The sequence below is a fragment of the Saccopteryx leptura genome, chromosome 2 (assembly GCF_036850995.1).
Source record: "Saccopteryx leptura isolate mSacLep1 chromosome 2, mSacLep1_pri_phased_curated, whole genome shotgun sequence".
Lineage (NCBI taxonomy): Eukaryota > Metazoa > Chordata > Mammalia > Chiroptera > Emballonuridae > Saccopteryx > Saccopteryx leptura.
In genome coordinates this window covers 115220759-115246622 of record NC_089504.1, presented here as the reverse complement: position 1 = coordinate 115246622, position 25864 = coordinate 115220759, and the positions used below count along the sequence as shown (strand labels likewise).

Genomic DNA, 25864 nt, shown 5'->3' with positions numbered 1-25864 from the left:
ATCCTACTCAAGTGTATCATTATTTGTTTTATTTGTTAGGCAGTGTTATTCAACATTTTACAGTGTTTATCTTCAGAGCTAATATACAACACAGAATGCTACTTTTGAAGTGTCGTGGGGGAAGGACACTCAGAATATAGTTCTTTGTAAGAAGAAAAATGATGTGTAAAAAGTGCATTGGTTATTAGGAAAAACATTTCTTCCTTCACCTCTTTCTGCCTTTTCAGGAGATGTTGCACAAAGGAGAAGAATTCCTACCTAAAACATCAGGTAGTGAGATGGACGAGATGGACACGTCGGATACCCAGTGGGGTTGGTTTTACTTGGCAGAGTGCGGGAAGTGGCACATGTTTCAGGTACCTCCTTTCCCTGAAGGTAGCAGAAGGGAGTTAGATCCACTGAGCATCATCTAGCTGATAGAGAAAACGAGTATGAGTGAACCTGAAAGAAGTCAAACTCTGAGGAAATCAGATAGCATAACTAAAAGGAAGATTAGAAGTTCTAGTCCTTTTCCTTTTCTCTTCCCAGGTTTTCACAATATTTTATTTAGAAGAAACAGTCTGTGTTTACTGTGTATACAGAAAGCAATTATGACTGAGAGTTGCACGGTGTCAGTACATCTGAGCAACTCCAGGTTTGATTTGGTGGACGAGAAAGGGAAGAGAACAGCCTGTATTAAACACCTTCTGTACACCAGGTATTGTGTTAGGGTTGTATTTATGTTTTCTCCTTTATCCGCACAACAACTTTGAAGCAGATGCTAACACTCCATCTTGCAGTCAAAGAAAGTAAAGCTCAGAAAAGTTCATGTAATGTGTCCAGAGTTACACAGCTAGTTAATGGTTAAAGCTTGTAGTCTTTTTTACTTACAAAGCCACTTAAGGAAGATTTAATTTTTGAGCCACTAGGAAGTATAATTATTGTCATAATTTGTGAAAATTATAATAATTTCAGAAACAGCAATATAACCAGTTGTTGAAGTTTCTTTGCTGGAAATCCTTAAATTATTTGTAACATGCTGGCTTAGTGTAGAGGAATTAGAACAGGTGATTAGTCAAGGTTCCCTTGTTGCACCATCCTTGTCTCTGTGACCACAGTAGCACCTCTGTGGCCAAGCCATTAATGTGAACAGCTGGTAAATGAAACTTTCTGGTTTGTCTTAAAGCCGGATACCAACATTCAGTGTTCAGTTAGCAGTGAAGATATCGAAAAAAGCTTCAAAACAAACCCTTGTGGCTCCATTTCTTTTACTACTTCCAAATTCAGCTACAAGATAGACTTTGCAGGTATGTTTTTATTTTTCCCTAACAGTTGTGTGTTTTTAGTATACTGATATGGTAAAAATCTACGGTTCTAAAGATCAGGAATAGTTAATACATTTGTAAACAGGGAAGTAGATTCATTTTGTAATGCATAAACATATCTCTATAACAATTCAAGATGTAAAATCTTCTTGAGCAACACTGTCTTTTATAAAGGAGCGTTTGTATGCGTCCAGATACTATTGTACATGGGGATCGTCATATGCCATGTGATGCTTCTCTTCGAAGGAAAAAAACACTGCAAGCTATTGTTTTACTCATCGTCCCACTAGTCTTTTGAAATAGATAGGACCTTTTTGTTTTAAGAATCAATCTGAGAGGTGAAGTGACAAAGTCAGTGGTGGTTTTAAGACTGAAGTTCAGATGAATGATGCACCTCTTGGTGTCTTTGCCAGAAAACTATTTTTTTTAGTGGACACTGGCTTCTGCCATTTTCTGATTTCACTGGCTCTTTGACAGATTAGCCAGCTAACCTGAAAATCAGCTGCACTTTGGGTTTCATTCATGATATATGGGCATGATTTTGGGTTTCCCATTAAAAGCCTATTGGGTTCAACCCCTTTGCTTTCAAGCTGCTATAGTCCCACCTGTTTGCTGCTTAGAGGCAAATAAAACCTGATTGGGGAAGCTTTCTTAATAAAAGTACATTTTGATTGCTATACAGCTCAGTCTTCTGACTGTTCTTCCCAGTTTCTGTGAGTAGTGAGTAGTAACAGTATCTTTATGACTGTTAGTAGTGTTGTTAGAGGGTCACGTGGTAAAACCTTAGAAAGTTTCCTTGGATTAGCCAAGGCCCAGAAACGGTGAAGGGGATTTATCCAGTAAAAGGTTGATGCAACCAAATCTCTAATGATTACTATTCCCCCAAAGGTTTTTTAAAATTATTATTAAGAATTAAAACCAGGCCCTGACCTGTTGGCTTAGCGGTAGAGCGTCAGCCTGGTGTGTGGAAGTCCTAGGTTCGATTCCCGGCAAGGGCACAGAAGTGCCCATCTGCTTCTCTACCCTGCCCCCCCTCTCCTTCCTCTCTGTCTCTCTCTTCCCCTCCCGCAGCCAAGGCTCCATTGGAGCCAAGTTGGCCCAGGCGCTGAGGATGGCTCCATGGCCTCTGCCTCAGGTGCTAGAATGGCTCCAGCCGCAACAGAGCAATGCCCCAGATGGGCAGAGCATTGCCCCCTGATGGGCATGCCAGGTGGGTCCCAGTTGGGCGCATGCGGAAGTCTGTCTGCCTGCCCTCCCCCCCACCCCTGCTTCCCACTTCAGAAAAATACAAAAAAAAAATTAAAACCATTAGATTCTTCTTTCTGGATAACTATGATTTATTTATGACATTAGACAAATAGGCTGCCTGCCTTTAAGGGGTTCTGACAATTGTCTTTCTCCTACAGTCTAGACAGAGGTATCTGGCAGGCATTTTATTCTTGTATGCAAGGGCCAGTTAAAGCAATACTGAGACATAATAATATGCACAGACATCAGATTCATGTAGAAGATGAAGTTTCTCAAAGCATTTGGTAGATAATGCAAGTAAGCTCCATGTTTCTGAAAGAATATTTTCTAGTAAACTGTATTTTTTGGAAGCTTTCTCTCGGACAATGCAACTTATTACAACTTTTAAACATCAAGTAAGAGTCATATACAATAACTTCAGTTCCCCAACCATCTAAATCAGGGGTCCCCAAAATTTTTACACAGGGGGCCAGTTCACTGTCCCTCAGACTGTTGGAGGGCCGGACTATAAAAAAAACTATGAACAAATCCCTATGCACACTGCACATACCTTATTTTAAAGTAAAAAAACAAAACGGGAACAAATACAATATTTAAAATAAAGAACAAGTAAATTTAAATCAACAAACTGACCAATATTTCAATGGGAACTATGGGCCTGCTTTTGGCTAATGAGATGGTCAATGTCCGGTTCCATATTTGTCACTGCTAGCTGTAACAAGTGATATGACGCGCTTCCAGAGCCATGAGGCATGCATCCCACCACATACAGTACTCCTCTCACTGACCACCAGTGAAAGAGGTGCCCCTTCCGGAAGTGCGGCAGGGGCCAGATAAATGGCCTCAGGGAGGCGCATGCGGCCCATGGGCCGTAGTTTGGGGACCCCTGATCTAAATAATGATACTGTTTCAAAAGTATAGGTATTAGCATTTCATATGTACCATTTGCAAAATTGGCGCCAACCATTCTGCCACAAGCCAACTCAGGTTCTATCAAAATGGTGAAAAGTAAACTCAGAATGAGGTGGCATAAGCAGAAGACAATGCAGGTTTTTCTCTGTGTGCTGAGACCTTGCTCTCCCTTGCACGGCGGCGATGCCAGTGTGTACAGGTCTAGGAGAATCCAGAAAGGGCAGAGCATGCTTTATACAGGGTTTGCCTGATGGGTGGGGAAGCCCTGTAGTTTGGAATGGAATAATGCCAGTTAGATCAGAAAAACTGACTAGAGTCTAACATTAAGACTTAGTAACTTTGTGGGAATCAAGCAATGGGCCTAATAAACACTTCTACCCCTAAGGCATTGATAAAATAAGAAAATGAGACCATTCACTGATTAGTTCTTTATCACTAGCACCTCTACTGTAAGTACATATTGAGTCTAGCTAGGTTTTCTATGTTTTGGTTTAGGTATACAATTTACAGAGAAGGCAAGAAATGTACAGATTTTTTTTAATTCTGTAAACTGTACAAGTTTTATAATGGTAATGTGTTTTGTTAATCATTTCCAGAAAATTTGGAGAAATCAGCATCTATTTTCCCACTTAATAAGCCAACTAGAAGATTCAGTACTATAATTTCTTTCTCTTTCTAGTACTCTTAACATATTGCTCACAAAAAATAGGGGATATTTCAAAATGAATATGAAGCGATAAAAAAAAGAAGCATTTGATTTTTTTTATATTAAACAAGAACATCAGAAAAGCAAACAAGTCAAAGAAAGTTTGATTATGCAAATGAGATGCAAAACCAACTTTGATTTCATTGGTGAAAATGCGCTATACAAAAGACTGAAAGTACTAGAGTATCTGCACGTTCCCTGATCCCCTAATTTTTGTGAGCAGTTTTAAGTTTGCAAGTCTTCTAGTTTAATATCAGTTTGACTTAAGTATTGTACAGAAAGGAATAGACTCTGCATACTGAGCAGCACAAAAGATTCACTTTCTTTCTTATGAGCATAGATTAAGCAATGAAGTTGTCCTCCCTGAATAGCATTTTTATGACATGCTAGATAGATAAATGGTAAAGTATCTTCAATACACTTTGCTTGTCAGCTACTCTCAAAGCTCTGTGATTTTTGATCATCATGTAGGGCGGCTATAAATCTTTATGACAATTTATAGCACAGTATGTTTCTATGACTTATCTAACATCTTTGTGTTTGGATGCAGAAATGAAGCAAGTGAACCTCACCACTGGAAAACAACGTTTAATAAAAAGAGCCCCCTTCTCCATCAGCGCTTTCAGGTACTGTAGGGGTAGAAAGAGTGGCCATTCCTCTCCCTTCTCTGTCATAATATCTGACAGCGGAACAAATAGACTTAAGATATTTGGATTGACCCTGGCCGGTTGGCTCAGCGGTAGAGTGTCGGCCTGGCGTGCAGGGGACCTGGGTTCGATTCCCGGCCAGGGCACATAGGAGAAGCGCCCATTTGCTTCTCCACCCCCCCCCCCCCCTTCCTCTCTGTCTCTCTCTTCCCCTCCCGCAGCCAAGGCTCCATTGGAGCAAAGATGGCCCGGGCGCTGGGGATGGCTCCTTGGCCTCTGCCCCAGGCGCTAGAGTGGCTCTGGTCGCAGCAGAGCGTCGCCCCTGGTGGGTGTGCCGGGTGGATCCCGGTCGGGCGCATGCAGGAGTCTGTCTGACTGTCTCTCCCCGTTTCCAGCTTCAGAAAATTAAAAAAAAAAAAAAAAAAAAAAAAAAAAAAAGATATTTGGATTATTTAATGATCGTAATATTGATCCTTTCATTACCAAATTTTAACTTAGTTGATGAAATAGCAATATTATTATTTTCTGCCCATGTTTCTTTTCCTGTTTTCCTTCTAATTCTCCCTCATATGTTTATATTTTTCAATTCTTTAGAACAGTTTGCCTGGTAGTTTTAAAACCACCTTATGGTCTCTGCTATACATCCTTAAAATAACCTACTGCGATAAGTTTGAATTCACTTGGAAATATTCTCACAGAATCATCCAGTTATTTGGGCAAAAAGTCTTAAGTAATTGCCATTCTTCTCCACCTCTCCTGATTCCATGGGCAACTCCTAGAAATAATTGCAGGTCCATAGTGACCCTCGGAGACCCAGGAAAGACTGGGGTGCGGTGGGGCAACAGCACCGCCGCTTCTTCCCCTCTGCACATTTCCTTCCTTCTCTCTCCGGATTTATACAGCCTGACAAGAGGTGTAAAGGCCGGTAGAAAAGAAGTATTTTGTATTACTATGAATGGAATTGAAGGGGAAAATCTTACAGCATTTCTCCTATTTTCTGGAATGATTCCCCCAGAAAGTACTGAAATTCTTTGTTCAAAGAATTTAAAATGAAACAGAAAAAGAAACTGCCAGCATGTGAATTTCAAGGGATACCCATTTGCTCCTTCCATGGAGACATTTTGAAAGGATTAAAGAAGGAAAAATTTTAAGTTTCTGTTACTTTGTTTTATAAGACTCTTGGTTTATATTTAGCATTATGATTTAAAAGTTAAGTATTTATACAATGAATGCTCTAGTAGCTCTATGGAATGTAGAGAATGTTATTTCCTTACCAGCTATATTATATCTTCATTCTTAAGTACAAGGATTATAGTAAAAGAATTACTTATCTTCAGAGAGTATATAATAAAAATGAGGCGTAATCCAGGAAAATGGTACTGTAATTGCCTGTTATATCTGGTGTGTGTTGGCGGGGAGGAGAAGCACTGTAGGTGGTTGGGCACTCTGTTCACTCACAGACTATACAAACCATAGACCAGAGACAGGAGAGGCAGTGAATGAACCAGAACTGAGGATACTAAGAAAGACAGTAAAAGAGGAGGAGCAGTTAGGTGGGATTCAGAAAACTGATGAAGATGAGTATGTGCTAATATAGAAATGTTTATTTATTGCAGAAATATATTACACGAAATATATACATATATTTATTATAGAAATGTACTATTTATCGCAGGATTATATTACATGCAAGGTGAATACTATGTATTTTCCATTAGTGTGGAATTAACAGTTAACTATGGCTATGGGCTATAAATTTGTATTTTTAAAAAAACAAAACTTTTCCATAGCTAAAAGATACTTTAGAAAAAATATTTTTTTAACTGAGTAAATTATGCATTCTTACTCATTATCACAAAGGGTTCATCTCTATGGTATATGAAGTACTTCTATGGATCTCTAAGTAGAAGACCAACAACTCATTACAAAAATGATCAAAGGATTTGAACAGTTCATACAACCTCACTCATAATAAGACAAATACAAACTATACCCAATATTTTTTTACTATAATATTGATAAAAATTGAAAAGTTTGATAACACACCTTTTTGGTGAGATTGGGAACTAGGCATTCTCTATATTTCTGGTGAGAATATCAATGAGTATAACCTTGAAGGAAGGCATTTAGTTGGTATCTATTAAAAATCACGAATAAATATATTCTTTGAGAAATTTCATTTCAAAGATGTCATCTTACAAATTGACTAGTGGACATGTACATTGGCAAGTGGACAGACTAGTTCTCTTCAGCATTCTTAATGGTAGCAAAAAGCTGAATATCCTCACCAGGAGACTTGTTAAGTAAATTATGGTGTGTCCACACCATGGAATTCTGAGCATTTGTAGCATAGAATGCCCTCATTAGTTCATCCAGTATGTATGGAGTATCTACCATGTGCAAGGCTCTATGGGAATGAGGGAACTATGTATCTACTGATGTGGAAAGATCTCTAAACATACAGTAGGTAGAAATTAAAAGCTGCAAAAGACGTATGTTTTATGCTACCATTTGTGTGGGGTAGAATTGGATTGTGTTAACCTAAACAAGTTCTGGAAGAATAACCAAGAGACTGAAAACAGTGATTACTTGGAGTTGAGGCAAGAGGTGAGACTTGGACAGACCAAGGACTGGTGTGGGAGGGAAACTATTCACTGTTTACTTTTTTGTATACTCACCAATTTTTAAATTATATGATAGTAAAATCTTTTCAAAGTAGAAATGTATTTTTTAAAATTAAGCTAAAGATAAGCTTGAAATTTATAATTTGTTCCAGTAACCTTCATCACCAAAGAGAATTAATATGCCAGTGTCAGCCTTTTGCTGATGTTTCCCAAGATAACTATCTTTTCCTGTGTTCACATCTAGTGGCTTAAACATGGTAGTTTTTAAATAAAGCTTTACTGACTAACTATACTAAGTGAGTTTATGTGAACTGTGTAGGGGAAGAGTAGGCAATAAATAGAAAAAGGTTTAGGTTTGAGTTCAACCTTGAAGGGCATTGAATAAATGGCTGAGGGGTTTGGATTTTATTAAATAAGCAAAATAAATCTGTTAAAATTATTTTAATCATGGATTGTATTTTATTCTTGGAAAATTTTTTTCTTTACCTAAAACCCTCCTTACATTTTAAAGAAATTCTGGAAAATTGGGAAAAACAAGACAATTAAACAACTGCTTTTGAAATTTTAATGTTATCTAGGGTTAGATGTTTTCCATCAAAGTTCTCAATTCAGCACCTAAGAAATAGTGCACAAGTAGATATTCAATAAATATTTTAAAATAAAGAAACCAAGGTTTTCATTTAATTGTATTGTCGCACTAGCCCAAACATGAAAATTTATCTTTGAAGAAAAGTCTAAATCACCTACAGTAATTACAATCAGATTCTAATATTTTGTTTTGTCTTTTGCTATTTAAAGTTATATCTGTGAAAACGAGGCTATCCCCATGCCCCCGCACTGGGAGAATGTGAATACTGACGTGCCCTATCAGGTAAGAGCAGAGCTGACTGACTAGACTGTGTTCGAGACAGAAAAGGACTCCAATAACACTGTCACATTTCATTTTCCAGCTTGTTCCTTTGCACAATCAAACACATGAATACAATGAAGTTGCTAGTCTCTTTGGGAAAACAATGGATCGCAACAGAATTAAAAGAATTCAGAGAATTCAAAACTTAGACTTGTGGGAGTTCTTTTGCAGGTGAGACAGTTTCTAATCTGAACCCTCTCCTTGGCCTTGAAGACTTCTGTAGTCTTCAAGATAATAGCAAAACACAAATGTTTGTTTGTTTTTTCCTCTCTTTTTAATGTAGAAAATTAAATTTATTGTGGTGGCATTGATCAATAAAAGTACATATGTTTCAGGTAAACATTTCTATGGCATTTGAACTGTTGATTGTGTGGTATGCCCATCACCCAAAGTCAAATCATTTTTCATCATTGTATATCTGTTCCTCTACTCCCCTCCCTCCTATACTACTCCCTCTGCTAACCACTTCACTTTTACCTATGTCCATTGAGTCTCATTTTTATATCCCATCTATGTGTGAAATCATATAGTTCTTAGCCTTTTCTGATTTACTTATTTCATTTAGTTAAATGTTCTCAAGCTCCATCCATATTGCATAAATGACAATATGTCATCATTTCTTATGGCTGAGTAGTAAGTAGTATTCTGTTGTATACATGTACCACATCATCTGTATCGAGTCCTCTATCTCAAGACACTTTGGTTGTTTCCATGTCTAGGCCACCATGAATAATTCTGCATTGTATAAAGGGGTGCACATATCTTTGTGTACCAATATATCCAAGTTTTTTTGGTAGATAACCAGTAGAGGGATTGCTGGGTCATGTGGTAGTTCTAGTCTTAAGTTTTTGAGGAATGCCATACTGTCTTCCATAATGGCTGTACCAGTTTACATTCCCACCAGCAGTGAATGAGGGTTCCTTTTTCTCCACAGCCTCTCCAACACTTGTTATTACCTGTCTTGTTGATAATAGCCAATATAACAGGAGTGAGGTGGTATCTCACTGTGGTTTTGATTTGCGTTTCTCTAATAGCTAGTGAAGATGAGCATCTTTTCATATATCTGTTGGAGAACAAATGTTTAATTGTATTAATTTTCACTGCTGCCATGTTTTTTTCTTGCTATATTTTGACCTGGTCTCTCAGCTCTTTTCTTCAGGATTCTCAGGGAGGAGAAGAGAGCTGCTGTATAAGTGAGTGCAAGGCACTGCTTACAACACTGAAATGCAGTGTTAGAGGTCAGAGTCTCCTCTGAACACTCCTGGAAACTCATTCCCTTCAAGTTTCTGAGCTGTGCATCTTTGCTTAATCAGCATTGCAAAGGCATCTGGGGTGCTGTTTAGGTTTGTTGATATGACTGTGTTGGCTCAGACTTTTATGCTGAATTACAACTCTCTGAAACATTTTTTAATTTCTTTTGCCTGTAGTCATTGTCTTGTTTAGTTTTAAAAGGACCATTGTAAAACATACCTACAAATTTCCTGTTTAGCCCAAAGTTTATGTTGTAGATTTAAAATCTCAATTTATTGCTCAACTTAGTTTGGAAATGATCCATTGGATTGCTCAGTGTTTACTTAACCTAAAATAAAGCCCCTTGCAAAAACTTAAAGGTATTTATTCTCAAGTTAATCTGTTTGTTGTGCTGTATTTTTTTATAACAAGTGATACCTAAAATATGTGGTTTTCTGAAATATTTTTAAATTTGCATATGAGAATTAGTTTATAATATTTTTTTAATATAAATAGAACTTTAATAGTTATTCAGGAAAATTTAAAATAATAGAGTTTAATATAACAAACCCCAAGGTAGCCATCATACTGATTTAACATTTATCAAGATTTACCACAAAAATTCTTTCTTCTTTTTGCTATTATTGTTGTTGATATAGATAGATGGATATAGATATAGGTATGTAATTTTTTTAAGTGAGAGAGGAGGGGGATAGTGAAACAGACTCTGCATGCACCCCGACTATGATCCACTCAGCAACCCCTGTCTGGGGCAGATGCTCAAACCAAGCAAGCTATTTTTAGCACCTGAGGCTGATGCACTGGGACCAACCACGCTATCCTCAGTGCCTAGGCCTATGCTGGAACCAGTTGAGCCACTGGCTTTGGGAGGGATAGAGGGAGAGAAGGGGGAGAGGGGTGGGGAGAGAAGCAGATGGTCACTTCTCTTGTGTGCCTTGACCAGGGATTGAACCCAGGATGTCCATATGCCAACTGACACTGTATCCACTGAGTCAACCAGCCAGGGCCTGAAATGTTTTAAATCAAATCCCAGACCTTAACTCATATTCTCATATACATACTTGAAAATCAGGCTGACTTTTGTTTGTTACTGATAAATGGGATTCATTCATGCTCCTGATGAGTTAATATGGCCTGAGTAAGTATCAGGGTTTATTCTCATTAGAATTTATATTATAGGTCCTGGCCGGTTGGCTCAGTGGTAGAGCGTTGGTCTGGCGTGCAGGAGTCCTGGGTTTGATTCCCGGCCAGGGCACACAGGAGAAGTGCCCATCTGCTTCTCCACCCCTCCCCCTCTCCTTCCTCTCTGTCTCTCTCTTCCCCTCCCGCAGCCAAGGCTCCATTGGAGCAAAAAGTTGGCCCGGGCGCTGAGGATTGCTCCATGGCCTCTGCCTCAGGCACTAGAATGGCTCTGGCTGCAACAGAGCAACGCCCCAGATGGGCAGAGCATCACCCCCTGGTGGGCATGCTGGGTGGATCCCAGTTGGGCGCATGCAAGAGTCTGTTTGACTGCCTCCCCATTTCCAACTCCAGAAAAATACAAAAAAAAAAAAAAAAAAAGAATTTATATTATAAAATAAGGAAGGGGTTTTCAGCTTGTGTTCTTTATAGTCTTGAGTCTTTGACCAAGCCAACTTTTATTTCTGACACTACTGAGCTTAAAAGGTTTTATTCAGTTCTTGTTTAGGTAATTCTTCTTTAGAGGAAGATAAAAGGCTCTCTTATTTTATTCTCAGTGTATAAAGTAAGCCTTTTCTCAAATGGTCTGATGAAATTTTAATCAGGCTTCTGAAGTGGAATTTATATAAGTTTCTCTTCATAATTTGAGACTTAGTTAAGTCCTAGTGGTAAAATATACAGTGATTCCCCAAACATTTTATACAAAATTTTACTGAAAACAGTTTTACCATCAATGCCCTTCATGATTTTACTATAATGTTGGTGTTTAGAAATCTGTGATGGCAAAAGAACCTGTCACCTGCTGTGACAGTAGAAAATACTAAGTTTTATTATGAGGACTGCCTATCATTTTGTCATCTTCCTAAAAAATTAAGATAACAGAGTCAGTCTCATTGTCATGTAACCTATGACTCATATACAGGCAGAGAGGCCCATGAGTCCGTCAGACCTCAGTTTATATGTTGTCTAGATCTTTCTTACTTTCTCCCTTCTTCTAAAAATATGTGTTTTGCTCTTGCTTTGTAGCAGGCTTATTCTAGGCACTTGGGATTTAACAGTTCACAGGACTACAGCTTAGACAAGGAACCAGGCCCTGGAACCACAAAATGTAGCAGGGAGCACAGGAACATGAAGTGAGGGGGTCTACTCACTTGCTGACACAAGTAGAGTATGTGTTGTGGGGTCGGGGTGGGGACCAAGAAGCACTTTTTAAAGCAGGGGTCATTTAAGTGAGACAGGTAGAAGTGAAGGGCACCCCAGGCTTTGGAAGCAGCGTGGGCCAAACTTGATTATAAGAGGGAACAGAGAGTATTGAAAGAATTTCAAATAGAACAGAAAATAGGATGAATGATTGAAGAAGAGCCTAGAAAGGTACTCAAGGGGTAGAGTATGCAGGAGTTTGTAGTAAAATTGCTGGAGTGGTTGTGTGGTTTTCTTCAGTAGCTTTACTTGAGTTGAACTAATCGACAGCTGAGATAGAGAGTTAGCAGGAGCCAGCCTGCACAAGGCCTTACAAACCAAACTAAGGGATTTGGATTTTACCTGGAACGGTGGAAAGCCATTGTAGGACTTGAAGAAAGAGAGTGATGGGTCTGATTTGCATTTTAGGAAAATAATTCACCAGGCTATACAGTGGAGAAGGAGTCTAAAGCAATTGTTCTCACTTAGGAATGATTTTCCCACCAGAGGATATTTGGCAATGACTGGACACATTTTTATTGTCATGTGGTGGGATGGGGAGATCCTACTGACATCTACCTGGTAAAGGCCAAGAATGCTAAACATTCTACAGTGCACAAGACAACCTCCCACGATGAAGAACTATCCAGTCCAAAATGTCAGTGGTGCTGAGGCTTAGAAACTCTGATTTAAGTGCATCACATTTAGAAGCAAGACCATTTTAGGAAATTGTTTCAGTAATTAAACTGAGACACACTGAGTGCTTGAACCAAAGTGGACCTAAGGAGTGAAGAGGACGATCTTGAGATATTGAGGATGTAGAATGATACTGCTTGGTGCTTAATTTAATGTATTCACTGGGGTGGGTAAGGGAAATGGAAATGATAACATTGAAGTTTCTGACTTGTTTGTTTGAGTTGACTAGGAAAAATGTGTAGGAACAGGTTTTGGTCTGGGGAGGATGGTGAGGGAGTAATAGTTGATTTATGGGTTGGGGGCTTGGCAGAGTGGTATAGACTAGAGATAAATGTTTTGGAGTTGTTAAAAAATGCGGATAATAGAAGTCATAGGAATTGATAAGATGACCAGGGATTTTATGTAGCTAAAGAAAATAAGAGGGCCAAGTACTGAACTCTGGAAGGGTTAGACAGAGGAAAAGAAAACCCAAGGAAGAAACTGAGAAGTAACAACCAGAAAAGGTGGAAGAAAACCAATGGAATGTGATCACAGAAGCCAAAGGAAGGAAGTGGTTCACACAGGTGGCTGTCATCCGCAGTCACATGTGGGAGAGTTGCCAAGCAAGATAAATATTGAAAATATCCTTTGAATTCTGCAACAAAATTGGCATTGGAACCCTTGATGAGAGCAATGTTTGTGGACTATACAGAGTGGAGCAGAAATAGGTTTACAGTTGTTTGTATGGAACATAATACACTAATGAATAATACAAGAATAAACTGTTTTGCATACTCACAACTGTAAACCTACTTATGTCCCACCCTGTATTGTATTTACAACAAATGTGGCTGACTCTTTCAAGAAGCTTGGCAGTGAAGCGAATGAGAGATCTGAGGAGATGTGTAGTGTGGAGCTGGGAAGGGTGTTTTTGTTTTGCTTTATGTTTTTAGAATTAAAAGATGGAAGACACTTCAACATATTTAAATTATAATAGGAAAGAACATATGGAGAGCGCGAGTTTAAAAGACAGTAAGGGGGAAGGGTAATTGTTGGATTAAGGCTTCTAAAGAGGTGTGATGGGATGGAATTCAGAGAACATATGTCAGGAGATAGAGAAGGGTGGTCCAGGTATGTTAGAAATAAGTACAGGGGGTCCTTGAGTTACAAGCATCTCGACATACGATGTTTTGAGTTTACAATGCTCACTCCCATAAAATCTTTAAAAATTTGAAATGTTGGCCCTGGCCAGTTGAATCAGTGGTAAAGTATTGGCCCAGCAGGTGGATGTTCCAGGTTCAATTCCCAGTCAGGGCATACAGGAGAAGTGACCAACTGCTTCTCCACTCCTTCTGCTCCTCTTTTCTCTCTTTTTCTCTTTCTCTCTTTCCCTCCGGCAGCCATGGCTTGACTGGTTCAAGCAAGTAGACCTCAGGTGCTGAGAATGGCTCTGTGGCATTCATCTCAGGTGGTAAAAAAATGGCTCGGTTGCTGAGCAACAGGGCAACAGCCCCAGATGGGCAGAGCATCAGCCCCTAGTGGGCTTATGGGTGGATCCTGGTTGGGACGCATGCAGGAGTCTGTCTCTCTGCCTTCCCTCCTCTCACTAAAATTAAAAAAAAATAATAAAAATTGAGTGTTGGTCAAATAACTTTGTAAATATGATGTATATGTTTGCTTGCTTATAGCTTGCATTGGGTGTAGAAGACAAAGTCCTTATAGCCTAAGGCTTAGATTTAAGACTAAGCCTTTCCCACCCTTTTAATACTAAGATCTTTTCAACATCCTTCTAATACTAACATCTTCTCAAAACTAAGCTTTCCCCACACCCTTAACTGTTGCATGATGGGGGGGGGGGGGTGCACTCTTATGAGGAATCCCATTTATGCCTTAGATAAGTGGCTTTGTATCAGAGACTTCCTTATTTGTATATTGGCTTGAAGGCTTTAATTTTCTACACTATAAAATAAAGCAGACCAGGGGGTCTCTCTCGCTCGGTTCCTGCCATCAGCATTGCATAGGAGAGGTAGCCAAGATGGCAGAGTGCTGAAGGAGAAGCCAGTTTGTGCAGAGTTTGTGCAAAGAGAAGCAGATGGGGAACAGAGGTGAATAAGGCTGGTGGGGCCTTTGATTCTAGGAGTACTCGGATGAGTCAGTGGCTTTTGCAGCCCTGAATGGAAAGGGAAGTGTTTTCCTACTGTGTGTATTCACTTGCTTGGCAGGTGCGAGCTAGGATTAAAGCCCACCAGTTCTTGGCTCCATTGTTTCATTACTGTCTGTCTGGATCAAATGTGAACCTGCACAGGCCAGGTGGCTCTGATGATGGCTGTGGCTACTAGCCCTACATTGAGACATAAGTGTTTCAGCTTACACCATTAGTGTAGTACTTACAGACTACATGGGTGAACTAGTTTGGTTGCACACAGTGGAAGAATACACAGTATTCTTTTTCTGTGGCTTAGTTGAGTTTTTATATTCTAGATTATGATTTCACAATTGTGTTAGGATAGGTAAGTGACTTAGGAGAGAGTGTGTTTTGACTTACACCAAAATTCAGGTTACATCTCTTTCATAGGAATGGAACTGTGTTGTAACCCAAGGACCCCTGTAGAGGAGATTAGAACAGCAGTTAGGTTGGGAGTTCCATCCTGATTCCTCCAGTTTCCTTGGTGAAATAATAAGTGAGGTCACCTGTAGAGAATGAAGTGTTAAGGAAGTGTGGATAAGAGAGTGAGATATAGGAAAAGGGAGATTTGAATTGCCCACTGTGGAAAATGGGTAAGAGCTAACTTGGGAACTATAAGATTTTTATCAGTGCTGAGCACTTAGCTAAAGTTGCAATGTGTGAATTTGTAGTGAAAACCATGGGAGATGTTGTTAGACTTATTTCAGCCCTTCAAATTTAAGAGTGGAGAGAGGAGGTAGTTGGGTTGATCCAGGGTAGGGAAGGAGAAAGTAGCAAGGAAAAAAGAGCAATGAAAGCTGATGTCTCATTAAGATGGGCAAAAATGCAGATTTAGATAAGAGACTCTTATCAGATTCACCTGTGGAGCTTAACAAGTAGAGGTATCTGTCCCTCACCCCTGATCCACTGAATCAGAACCTCTGCATTCTAACATTATCTTTAAAAAGTTCTGCAAATGACTCTGATGTTCATCCAGGATGGAGAATCACTGGTTTAAATTTAGGCAAACATTTCAGTCTAGAGCAGGGGTCTCAAACTCGCGGCCCGCGGGCCGCATGCGGCCCGCCAAACAATTTTGTGCGGCCCGCAGACTGTTTTCAACTGCAGTGAGAAAAGTGTTGCGTAACAGTTGCCTTTTGTAGACCTAGTGCGGCCCGCCTAACGGCTGTGATCTTGCTCTGCGGCCCACATGCTGAGTTGAGTTTGAGACCCCTGGTCTAGAGCATGACAATATTCCTGCTTCAGTTCAGAGTACGTGGCATATCCAGTTTAGACCTTTTGGTACTCTAGTCCCTGGGTGGGTAGGTATCTTTGAGAAGTGGGTGCTATAATATTTTCAGTAAGTTCAGAAATGAACGTGGGGTTGGCAAAGGTGGGCAGGATTGTGAAGAACTTAGTGTAGTTTGAATCCTATGACTTTTCCCAAAAGTCTAACTGAAGTCCAGGAGGCCCTAGAACTCAACATCATCCTTTCTGGACCACCAAGGTCATGGTATGAGAGTCTCCACATTTCACAGGTGCCTTAGCAGAGACGCTAGAAGAACCCATGCTGTGGGGATAGGCTTTGACCACCCCATTCCACTCTGCCTTCAACTTCATATTCGGTCCATGATGAGTTGGTTTTTAATGCCCACACACCTGTATCTTTAATTAACACTTCACTTATATCTAAGAGAGACTGGAATGAATTTTCAACCCAAAATTTATTCTAATCTGTGCCTGAAAAGTAGTGATGAGTAAATATCCTGATTTTAGAATACTGTAGATTTATAGTCATTATAGATCATGAAGCTATAGATATAACATCCTTCTAACAATGTTTGCTTAGAAAAAAAAGAGTGTATTTACTAATGTCCAAGTAAGAGAATTACCATAGTCATAAATGAGTGAGCCCTTTAGTGTAACAAATTTCCACAAAGTGGTTAAAAAGGTTCTTATGATGGAGACAAGATAGAGAACTGTGTGTCCACTGAATAAATAGAAGGAGAAAAATTAATACCCGGTTAAAAGTCTTATGCAGAGAGTAACTTGAAAATCATGCATGCTTTCTTCTTGAGCCTTGTAACATTCGCAACAGGAATTTGGGTGAAAATGTAGAAGGTTTGCTTGCATATCACACTTGTGAAAGATACAGGAGGCAGTTTGTTGTGGGAATGAATCAGGAGTCAGAAAGACCTTGGGAGATTGAAACTGTGAGTCAAAACAATATGACTAATCATCTTTTTTTTTAAAAAAAGATTTTTTTTCTTAGAAAATCAACAAATACGCATTGTTAAAAAAAAAAAAGTAAGCCAAGTTTTAAAAAAGAAAGTTAGCATAATCAATTCTTAGGAAAACCATGCTGGCTTTCTCTGAAGTAAAAATTTGTTTAAAGCACAGCTTTCTAATGTCATGCTTAATGGTTTGAAAAGACTATCACCAGTAGATCAAAGCATATATTTTAAAATTTTGATACATACTGCCAAATGGCTGTTAAGAAAGACCACATACATTTCTGCTTCTTTCATCATTTAAATGCAAGTATCCACCAACGCCCCCCCACCCCTGCATAGTTACTAAGTTAAGCGGGTTTTTAAAATAAATTCTGTACTTTTAAAATTGCTATATCAAGATAAAGCTTAATTGAAATAAATGTACTGCATTAGGTTTGTAAATAGATTGTACAACTCTAGCAAGTTGAGAGAAGTTCAGCTGAGAAAGTCCTGGGAGTGTTAATTGACTGAAACTACAAAGTAAGTCACTTGTAGAAGTGTGGTACCTCTGCTCCAAAGTGAATTCAATGGCGTGATGGTGGACTCAGTGCTGTCTGGACTTTCTGTTTCCTGCCAATGTTTATGAACGGGAATGTATCCAGCAGATTCTTCTCAAAGAAGGGGTGTCCAGTGTGGATAAAAAAAGGTCTGGAAGCTATGCTGCGTGAGGAATAGCTGATGGAATGATGCAACCTAGAAAAGAAAACCTAAGTCAGTGTTCATAATTATTTTTGGATATTTGCAGAGTAGTTTTGTATAAGAGTATTTGAATTGTTCTGTGTTCAGAAGAGAAGAACTAAGACCAACCAATAGAAACAATAGGAAGAAGGCAGATTGTGGTTCAGTGTTGGGATGGATATACTTTCTAATGATGACAGCTGATCACAAATAGATTGTGCTGTCTTGCAAAGCAGTGAGCACTTGATGCTGGAATGAATTGAAGCAGGCGTTAAATGGCCATCTATTAGAGATATACTAGGGCGAAGGGATTCTTTTCAATTTTTAAAATATCACTTTTATGAAATATTTTAAAAAGGAAAACGCAGAAGTTTATAGACACCCATATACCTACCAATCAGATTTAACATTTTAATATTTGTTACATTTTCTTCTTCTTTGTATCTGGTTTTATTTATTTATTTATTTATTTAATTTTATTTTTTAAAGATACAAAGCATTACAGATACTGGTGAAGTGTTTACCCTATTCTCCTCCTGTTTTCCTTCTTTCCTCCTGAGGTTGGTGTGATGCCTTCTTGTCCATGTTTTTATATTTTATATTTTTTACTACCTATATATGTGTACTTATATTATTTTGAATCATATCTCTTTTTGCAATATACTTACATGTAAGTCTAATTCATTATTTTTTTATATATTTGTTTTACTGATTTGAAAGAGAGGAAGGGAGATAGTGAGAGAGAGACAGGAACATCAATCCATTCCTGTTTGTGCCCTGACCAGGGATCGAACTGGCAACCTCTGTGCTTCAGAACGATGCTGTTACCAACCGAGCTATCTGGCCAGGGCACTAGTGCATTACTTTTAACTTTCAAGTATAAATATATAATTATTTATTCAATTTTCTATGAAAGAATTTTAGACTGTTTTCAGTTTGTTTTTTACTGTTACAGTCAGTCCTGTATTGTTAGAGGAGACTTGCCCATTGGGAAGAGGTTGAACTGGATGGCTTAATGCCCCTCCAACCCTTAGATTCAAAATTCAGTTCAGTTGAACCAACATTTTCTAAACTCTGGGAATAAAAAGGTTAAGGCATGGTCCTTGCTCAAGGAACTCACTGTTTAAAGACTTTGAACTTTGTGTTATTTGTTTATAGTATCACTTTTAGGCATCTGTAAAATTTGACTGGTTTAGCCAATGATCTTTACTATAATAGGGAATCATCTGACACATACAGTGTGTCTGTAAAGTCATGGTGCACTTTTGACCAGTCACAAGAAAGCAACAAAAGACGATAGAAATGTGAAATCTGCACCAAATAAAAGGAAAACTCTCCCAGTTTCATACCTATTCAGTGCAGTTCAATGTGGGCTCACGCACAGATATTTTAGGGCTCCTTAGGTAGCTATCCCGTATAGCCTCTACAGACTCGTCACTGACTGATGGCCTACCAGAACGGGGTTTCTCCACCAAACTGCCCATTTCCTTTAACTGCTTATCCCACCGAGTAATGTTATTCCTATGTGGTGGCACTTTGTTATAAACACGCAGATATTCACGTTGCACTTTGGTCACGGATTCGAATTTAGCAAGCCACAGAACACACTGAACTTTCCTCTGTACCATCCACATCTCGACTGGCATGGCCGTGGCTTGCTCTGCTGTATACATGGTGTTACGTCATCATCTGCACATGCGCACATGCTGCCACATCATCCTACAGAAACTGGGAGGGTTTTCCCTTTTATTTGGTGCAGAGTTCACATTTCTGTCATCTTTTGTTGCTTTCCTGTGACCGGTCAAAAGTGCACCATGACTTTATGGACACACTGTATATAGTTGTGGGTTTGTTTTCAGCTTTAAGTCTCAGTGTTAACTAATAATTTTTGATGATGAGATGATTTTTGTGTCCAAGAGCATTCAAGCATTCAAGATTTTTCTTCAAAGCTGCTTTGCCCACTTACGATTTATGTTAAAGAAATGTTTTCTGGCTCATACTTTCTATTGAATTTTGCTCCTTGAAAAATTAATAACTGCCACTTATGGTATATTTTTCTCTGTGTTTTCTATGTGTATTGTGTTTTTAGGAAAAAGGCTCAGCTTAAGAAAAAAAGTGGTATTCCTCAAGTCAATGAACAAATGCTATTTCATGGAACCAGCAGTGAATTTGTGGAAGCAATTTGTATTCATAACTTTGATTGGAGAATAAATGGTATACATGGTGCTCTATTTGGAAAAGGTAATTATCAGAATTCTAGATCCAGTTCAAGTCCTAGGAGCAAATCTTCTCTCTTTAGAGATAATTGATTGTTTTGTAATTCAGGGATTTGATAGTTATTAAGCTAGGTTCCCAACATACCCTCAGAGTTTCGGAGCCAAAGAAAAGCCACTTCCTGCATGTACAAGATAGAAGTAAGACCTTCACACCCCTACCTGATTAGCTCACACCCCAACCCCACTCATCACATGGGTCGTCATATCCGTGTTAGCTGGTGTTTGTATTACTTTTAATTTTCATGTATAAGTTTTTTCCAGGAATAAAACTAAAACTCTTTTATGTCAGAGATAGAACTATAAAATTAATTAATTACATTTTTCTCAGGTCTAGGTACTAGTATTTTTTGTTTGTTTTGTTTTTTAGAAAAAGATAGGTAAGAATATTAATGAGCAATAAGGAATAATGGGGGAAATCCTCACCTTTTTTCTAATGTGAAAGTCCAAGTTCTTCAATTTATGCCCACTACTCAAGCAAATTAAGGAGAGAGATGAGGGGAAAAGGTAAGGGATGGACATTTATTTTGCTGGTTCTTACTTTGTACCTTACCTCCATCAAGAGAACTCTCTACCACTTAGGATCAGGATGAGCTATATTTTAAAAAGTAAATTAACTTTTAACATAACTACTGAAAATACCATTCCATTTATTTAACTGTAAGAGGGTCAGAAAAGTGTTACCTACATCCCATCAGCATTTGGTAATAGGAGACTTTGCAATTCTCTTTCAAAATGTTTTAGAGTAAGTATTTCCATAATGATGTCAGCCTGACTCCTCAGAAGAGTCAGATGCTTGCTGAGTTTTTATATTTAAGCAATGAACCAGTGAAATTGGTCCTTTGAGATGGTCCGATGTGAATAGCATTGCACTCTCCTGGACATTGAGTTCTATTATTTCCAGAAATATTATTGCATTGATACTCTGTATCATAGAAATGTGGCTTTTCAGGGTTTGGAATCATCTGGGTAGACAGCAGTTCTCACTGTGCCCTCAGAGGTCCCGTGGCTGCTGCACAGGCTAGCGGGCTGAGGGAAAGGAGGGGAGGAACTGGAAATGGGAGGGAGGGCCAAACAATTGAAGGCACACTTTTAAGCACTTTTGTATCTGTCTTATATTGGCTTTCTTTATAAGATTTCTTTTGAAAACAAAGTCTGGCAGCTTTGTTTTGGTGGGGTGGGATGGTGTTGGTGGTAGGGACTACTGGTACATCTTAACAGATCTATCCCTGTGGCAGTCTGAATCACAGCTGTCCATACCAGATGAATTTCTATTCTTTTCTTAAAGATCTATGTGCACAGAAGTTCCACATCTCTTTTTGTTATATATATAATTCCACGTGTCTATTCCCCTAATAGTTAGAATGTTTTTGCTTGTGTTTCATGTATTCTTCAGAGTAATCTTGGCTTTTTTTTTTTTTTTTTTTGGTTCTTTTGTTTAAGGAACCTATTTTGCTAGAGATGCTGCTTATTCCAGTCGCTTCTGCAAAGATGACATAAAACATGGAAACACATTCCAAATCCATGGTGTAAGCTTGCAACAGCGGCATTTATTTAGAGCATATAAATCTATGTTTCTTGCTCGAGTACTAATTGGAGATTACATAAATGGAGACTCCAAATACATGCGACCTCCTTCCAAAGACGGTAGCTATGTGAACTTATATGACAGCTGTGTGGATGACACCTGGAATCCAAAGATCTTTGTGGTGTTTGATGCCAACCAGATCTATCCTGAGTACTTAATAGACTTTCAGTGATTCCAAATCTCAGTGGTCAAGGACATTTATTCTTTTTTGCAGGAAAATTTGCTCTCCTGTCATCTAGCCACTAAATTTAATTATCTGACACTTTTGAAACAGGTATGTAAAAATGGGGCCTCCATATAAAAAGACATAATGACTTAAAGGTTGGGTTTTATTTGTTTTGTTTTGTTATTCACAGTCTTGTTTAAGATGGACGCCATTGCCATTTTAACACCCCCCCCCCCACCACCGTAGTGAAACATACTACTAAAATTGAATCAGCTGAGTCTCAGTTTTCACTTTGAGTGTTTAAAGTTTATGTGTGTATTACCAGCGGGTATAGATGTATTCATCTATGTGTTCAGAAGATAAAAATACAAACATAAATTTGTTCCTTCAGAGGCACTGAACCTTTGTAAATTGAATTCCGATATTGCTGTCAACCAATCATGTGTTGCTTTGTTGGTCTTCTGAAGGGGGGATCTGAAACTTTGTAGCAGTCTGAGCACCTTGAGAGAAGTCAGAAATGAGAGAATTATTTGCAGTGCTGTCAAAGGAGCCAGAAAAAGAAAATGAAGGTAGAGTATTTTTGACCACCTGAGGAGAGCAGGCCCAGTCTCAGGCTTGACTCTCACAGCGCTCCTGTCTAATTAGCCCACAGTTCATCCACTAAGGCTCTTGAACTCTTGTACCAAGTCTTGCTGCTCAAGGTGTTTACTGCAGCTTTAAAGCGAAACTTTTATTTATTATTCAAAACTATTTATTTTCCCTTTATTTTGGGGTCTCTATAGTAATGATTACTTCTAAGATGTTTTTATCTGCTTCCTCACTGTCACATACACACATAGCTATTCAACAAGGATTTAGAAAATTCACATTTCTGAGTTCTATTTCCCCATTTTGGATCATTGCCGAAAGCATGGGATACGTGGAACAAATCTGGTTTATTCCTGTGAGTAGCAGTCAACAATCTGCTAACTCTCTTGAAAAGCTCGATGAAATTCATAATCATGTTTAATGGGAGTTTGTTTATCTATTCCATCTGTTTTGCTATCCTGTTCTAGGGGGAGTAAGTAATGTTGCAACAGCTTGCTCCACACAAGGTATTTTAGCAGAGGCTGGACAACAACTTGGCAAAGATGTTGTATAGGAGTTCAAGTATCAGATGGGGCATTGGCCATACAATTGTTATAAGTTTGTCCAATCTTGCTTTTCAATGATTCTACCTGTAAATAAAGAATAAGAACACTTGTATCAAGCCTTTCCCAGAAAACCTTTTTATCTAATTCATTTTTAGTACTGAATGCTCTCTTCATTTTCCTCACCCAGTTTTGGCTGAGAGGTAGTGAACATAATTGAACTTCCCAAGAAAAATCCAGTAAATGTCCATGTCTGTGTTGTTCAGTTCAGTCATAATTGGGGAGGTATCCAGGAATAATAAAAATAAAGAGTATGGAGCAAGATTATGTATGATAATTCTCTACCTGCCATGTCGTCCCACATGTTTATTAGAGCCCAGAATACTCGTAATTGTGCAGTTGAAAGTAAGTAGTACACAGGAAATTGCATGTATAATACTTTGAAACCAAATGACAGCAAAGATTTCCTTCATGGAAATAATCAGAGAAAAGTCTCCAGGCTGCCTTATGAGTGGTAGCACACGATTGCTCCAGCCTTGTTCCCAAAAAACTATGTGAGAGACATTAGGAATTTAGATTTTGAAATCTTTTCTGTTACTTATTTGTTTTTACATACCAAAAATGTTTAAATAGTCTCCACTTCAACATGGCTGTCATTTTTTTCTGATTTAAGAGTATTACCACCTTTTCTATCACTTGACTGGGATAACTATTGAAGTGTTTGGGGTGATTTTTCTTTTAGACACATGCAAGGCTTCTCTCAGGTGAATGAGCCTGGAGCTGAGATTTGCAAGGCAATCTGTATGAACTCTGGCTTAATTAGCTGGCTCATATGTAGTAAGTAGAGTGTACTGCAAGAGACATTGTAAGAAAGAACTGTTTGAAAATTTACTGTCAACTCCCCTTTTTATGAGAAAGAGCCAATTTAATTTTTTAAATGTAATAGCATTGAGTTAATTGATACTAAAATACAATTTCTTTGTTTTGCTCAGTAGATTGAGTTAAAAATCATAACTTCTGTATGTTATATGTACAGGCAGTCCCTGGGTTATGAATGAGGTAAGTTCTGTAGGTTTGTTCTTAAGTTGAATTTTTATATAAGTTGCAACAGCTACAATTTACCTACTAAGTGCAACTTAGACAGATGTTTGTCTTAACATAGTACAGGGGGTCCTCAGGTTATGACAGTCTTGACATATGACATTTTGAGTTTACAATGCTCATTCCCATAAAAACTTTAAAAAATTGAGATGTGAATATTTTGGCTTACTCATTTTTTGTCATTTTTTCTGTTATTACAGTATACTGTACAGTACAATATATTTATGTCCTTTTCCTTTTTCTGTGACTTAGTTGTGTTTTTAGGTTCTAGATTATGATTTTACAACTGTGTTAGGATAGGTAAGTGACCTAAGCTAGGGTGTGTTTCAACTTACACCAAAATTCGGGTTATGTCACTGTCGTAGGAACGGAACTGTGTCATAACCCTGTGGAGCCCCTGTATTTATTTTTACCCTTCTGTTCATATCAATACTTAAATCTCATCTGTAACCAGGGAACCCCCTGGACTGGACTGGACTCTCCATTTGTCATCTTTTCCTCTTGTCCTCACCAAGTGTTTGGAAGAGTGAAGAGAAGCCATCCCAGGTTTAAGAATAAATTATTTTAAAAATTCTACATTGAATAAATTCCAACTGATCATGACTTTTCTCTTTTCACTTTGGTGATATCAGCCTCATGGTAAAAAAAAAAATGTGCTTATAAGGAAGTTTCAAAAAATAAAAGAAAGTTTCATAAATCTTGCAATTATGAACAGGAAAGTTTGGTATTACTGCTGCTTTCATTTCTAAACTTATGGTGATAATGATAAAGAATTTGGAGCCATTTTTGATATGCGGAAATATTATTTTACCTGTGGTGATTAAAGCTCGCCATAGCCGGTCATGGTTGTCTGGTGTGCATATGTTTATTTCTGTGATTTCTATGTCTCATCTCCACCTTACACGATTTAAGCCTAAGTATCCAGCTCAAACCTAATGGACGCTTAAGAAGTTTCTTGCTTATATCTCTTATGTAACCCACTTGCAGATAAGGAGAGTCTCTTGTTCTCGGTTGGAATTGCCCTGAATAACAGCTGATCAGATAACCTGTGGGGAAAATTATTTACTCCGTGCCATTGAATATTCCAAACAGACCAAGGCCTAACCCCACAGCCAGCATACTTGTCTCTCCGTGCACTCCCCTGGCTCGGAGGAGCAGTTCTGGAGGGCGAGCATGCATCCTGCCATCCACCCTGCCTCCAGCCAGCCCTTCCCGGTATGGCTACAGTAATTCCTTTGGAAATGAGTTAGACATTTTATTTCATCTTTAAGTTTCTCTTGGCAAAAAAAAAAAGGGGGGGGGAGAAGGTATCAAAAGATACCTTAATTTTAAAGTCGAGAGAGAGAGAGAGAGAGAGAGAGAGAGAGAGAGACAGAATGAGCAAGGCATTACCTGTGGAAACAAATCAATCAAGTGTTCCATCCACTAAACATGTCCCACTGTGTCTAAATGTTGACTATGATTAAGGTTCGTTGTGATGAAAGTTCAGCTGAGCTCTGATTGATGATGTAGAATTGTAACATGTGTACAAGTTTTGTGTCTGGGCCAGCAGGTTGGAGGGCACCTGCCAGGTTGCAGGAGTAACACTGGACATGGTCTTGTGTGTCCGCCTTGTGCTTTCACCCCAGACTGTCCTCTCTCCATGGGGAAGGTATCTGTTTATTTCTCAATAAACATTTTATTTTTGCTCAAAACAGTGATAGTCCATTTCTAGATGAAATTATACATTCTATTCTTGTAAAGGAGGAAATTAAAAGGGAATGAACAATAGCAGGGAAAGGAAAAACAAAAAGCCTTGTCAAGAATTATTTTTGGTTAGAAATTTCAGCAAAATGATTTTACTTATTTTTAGCCCT

The 25864-nt window shown here is 38.6% G+C and overlaps 1 protein-coding gene across 4 annotated transcripts in view; it reads left to right on the top strand.

Annotated features, from left to right (window-relative positions):
• The window catches only part of PARP11 (poly(ADP-ribose) polymerase family member 11), a 49164-nt gene extending 24525 nt beyond the window's left edge, over positions 1–24639 (top strand). For 3 of the 4 annotated variants that reach the window (XM_066368604.1, XM_066368607.1, XM_066368605.1), the window contains 7 exons: positions 228–356; positions 1166–1286; positions 4721–4796; positions 8240–8312; positions 8392–8522; positions 19840–19991; positions 21467–24639. In XM_066368604.1, the coding sequence (XP_066224701.1) occupies positions 228–356; positions 1166–1286; positions 4721–4796; positions 8240–8312; positions 8392–8522; positions 19840–19991; positions 21467–21783 (999 nt within the window). In that variant the 3' untranslated portion in view covers positions 21784–24639. Of the gene's footprint in view, positions 1–223; positions 357–1165; positions 1287–4720; positions 4797–8239; positions 8313–8391; positions 8523–19839; positions 19992–21466 lie in introns of those variants that run through there. The other variant, XM_066368608.1, reaches the window with a different exon arrangement.
• Positions 24640–25864: the final 1225 nt, after the last annotated feature.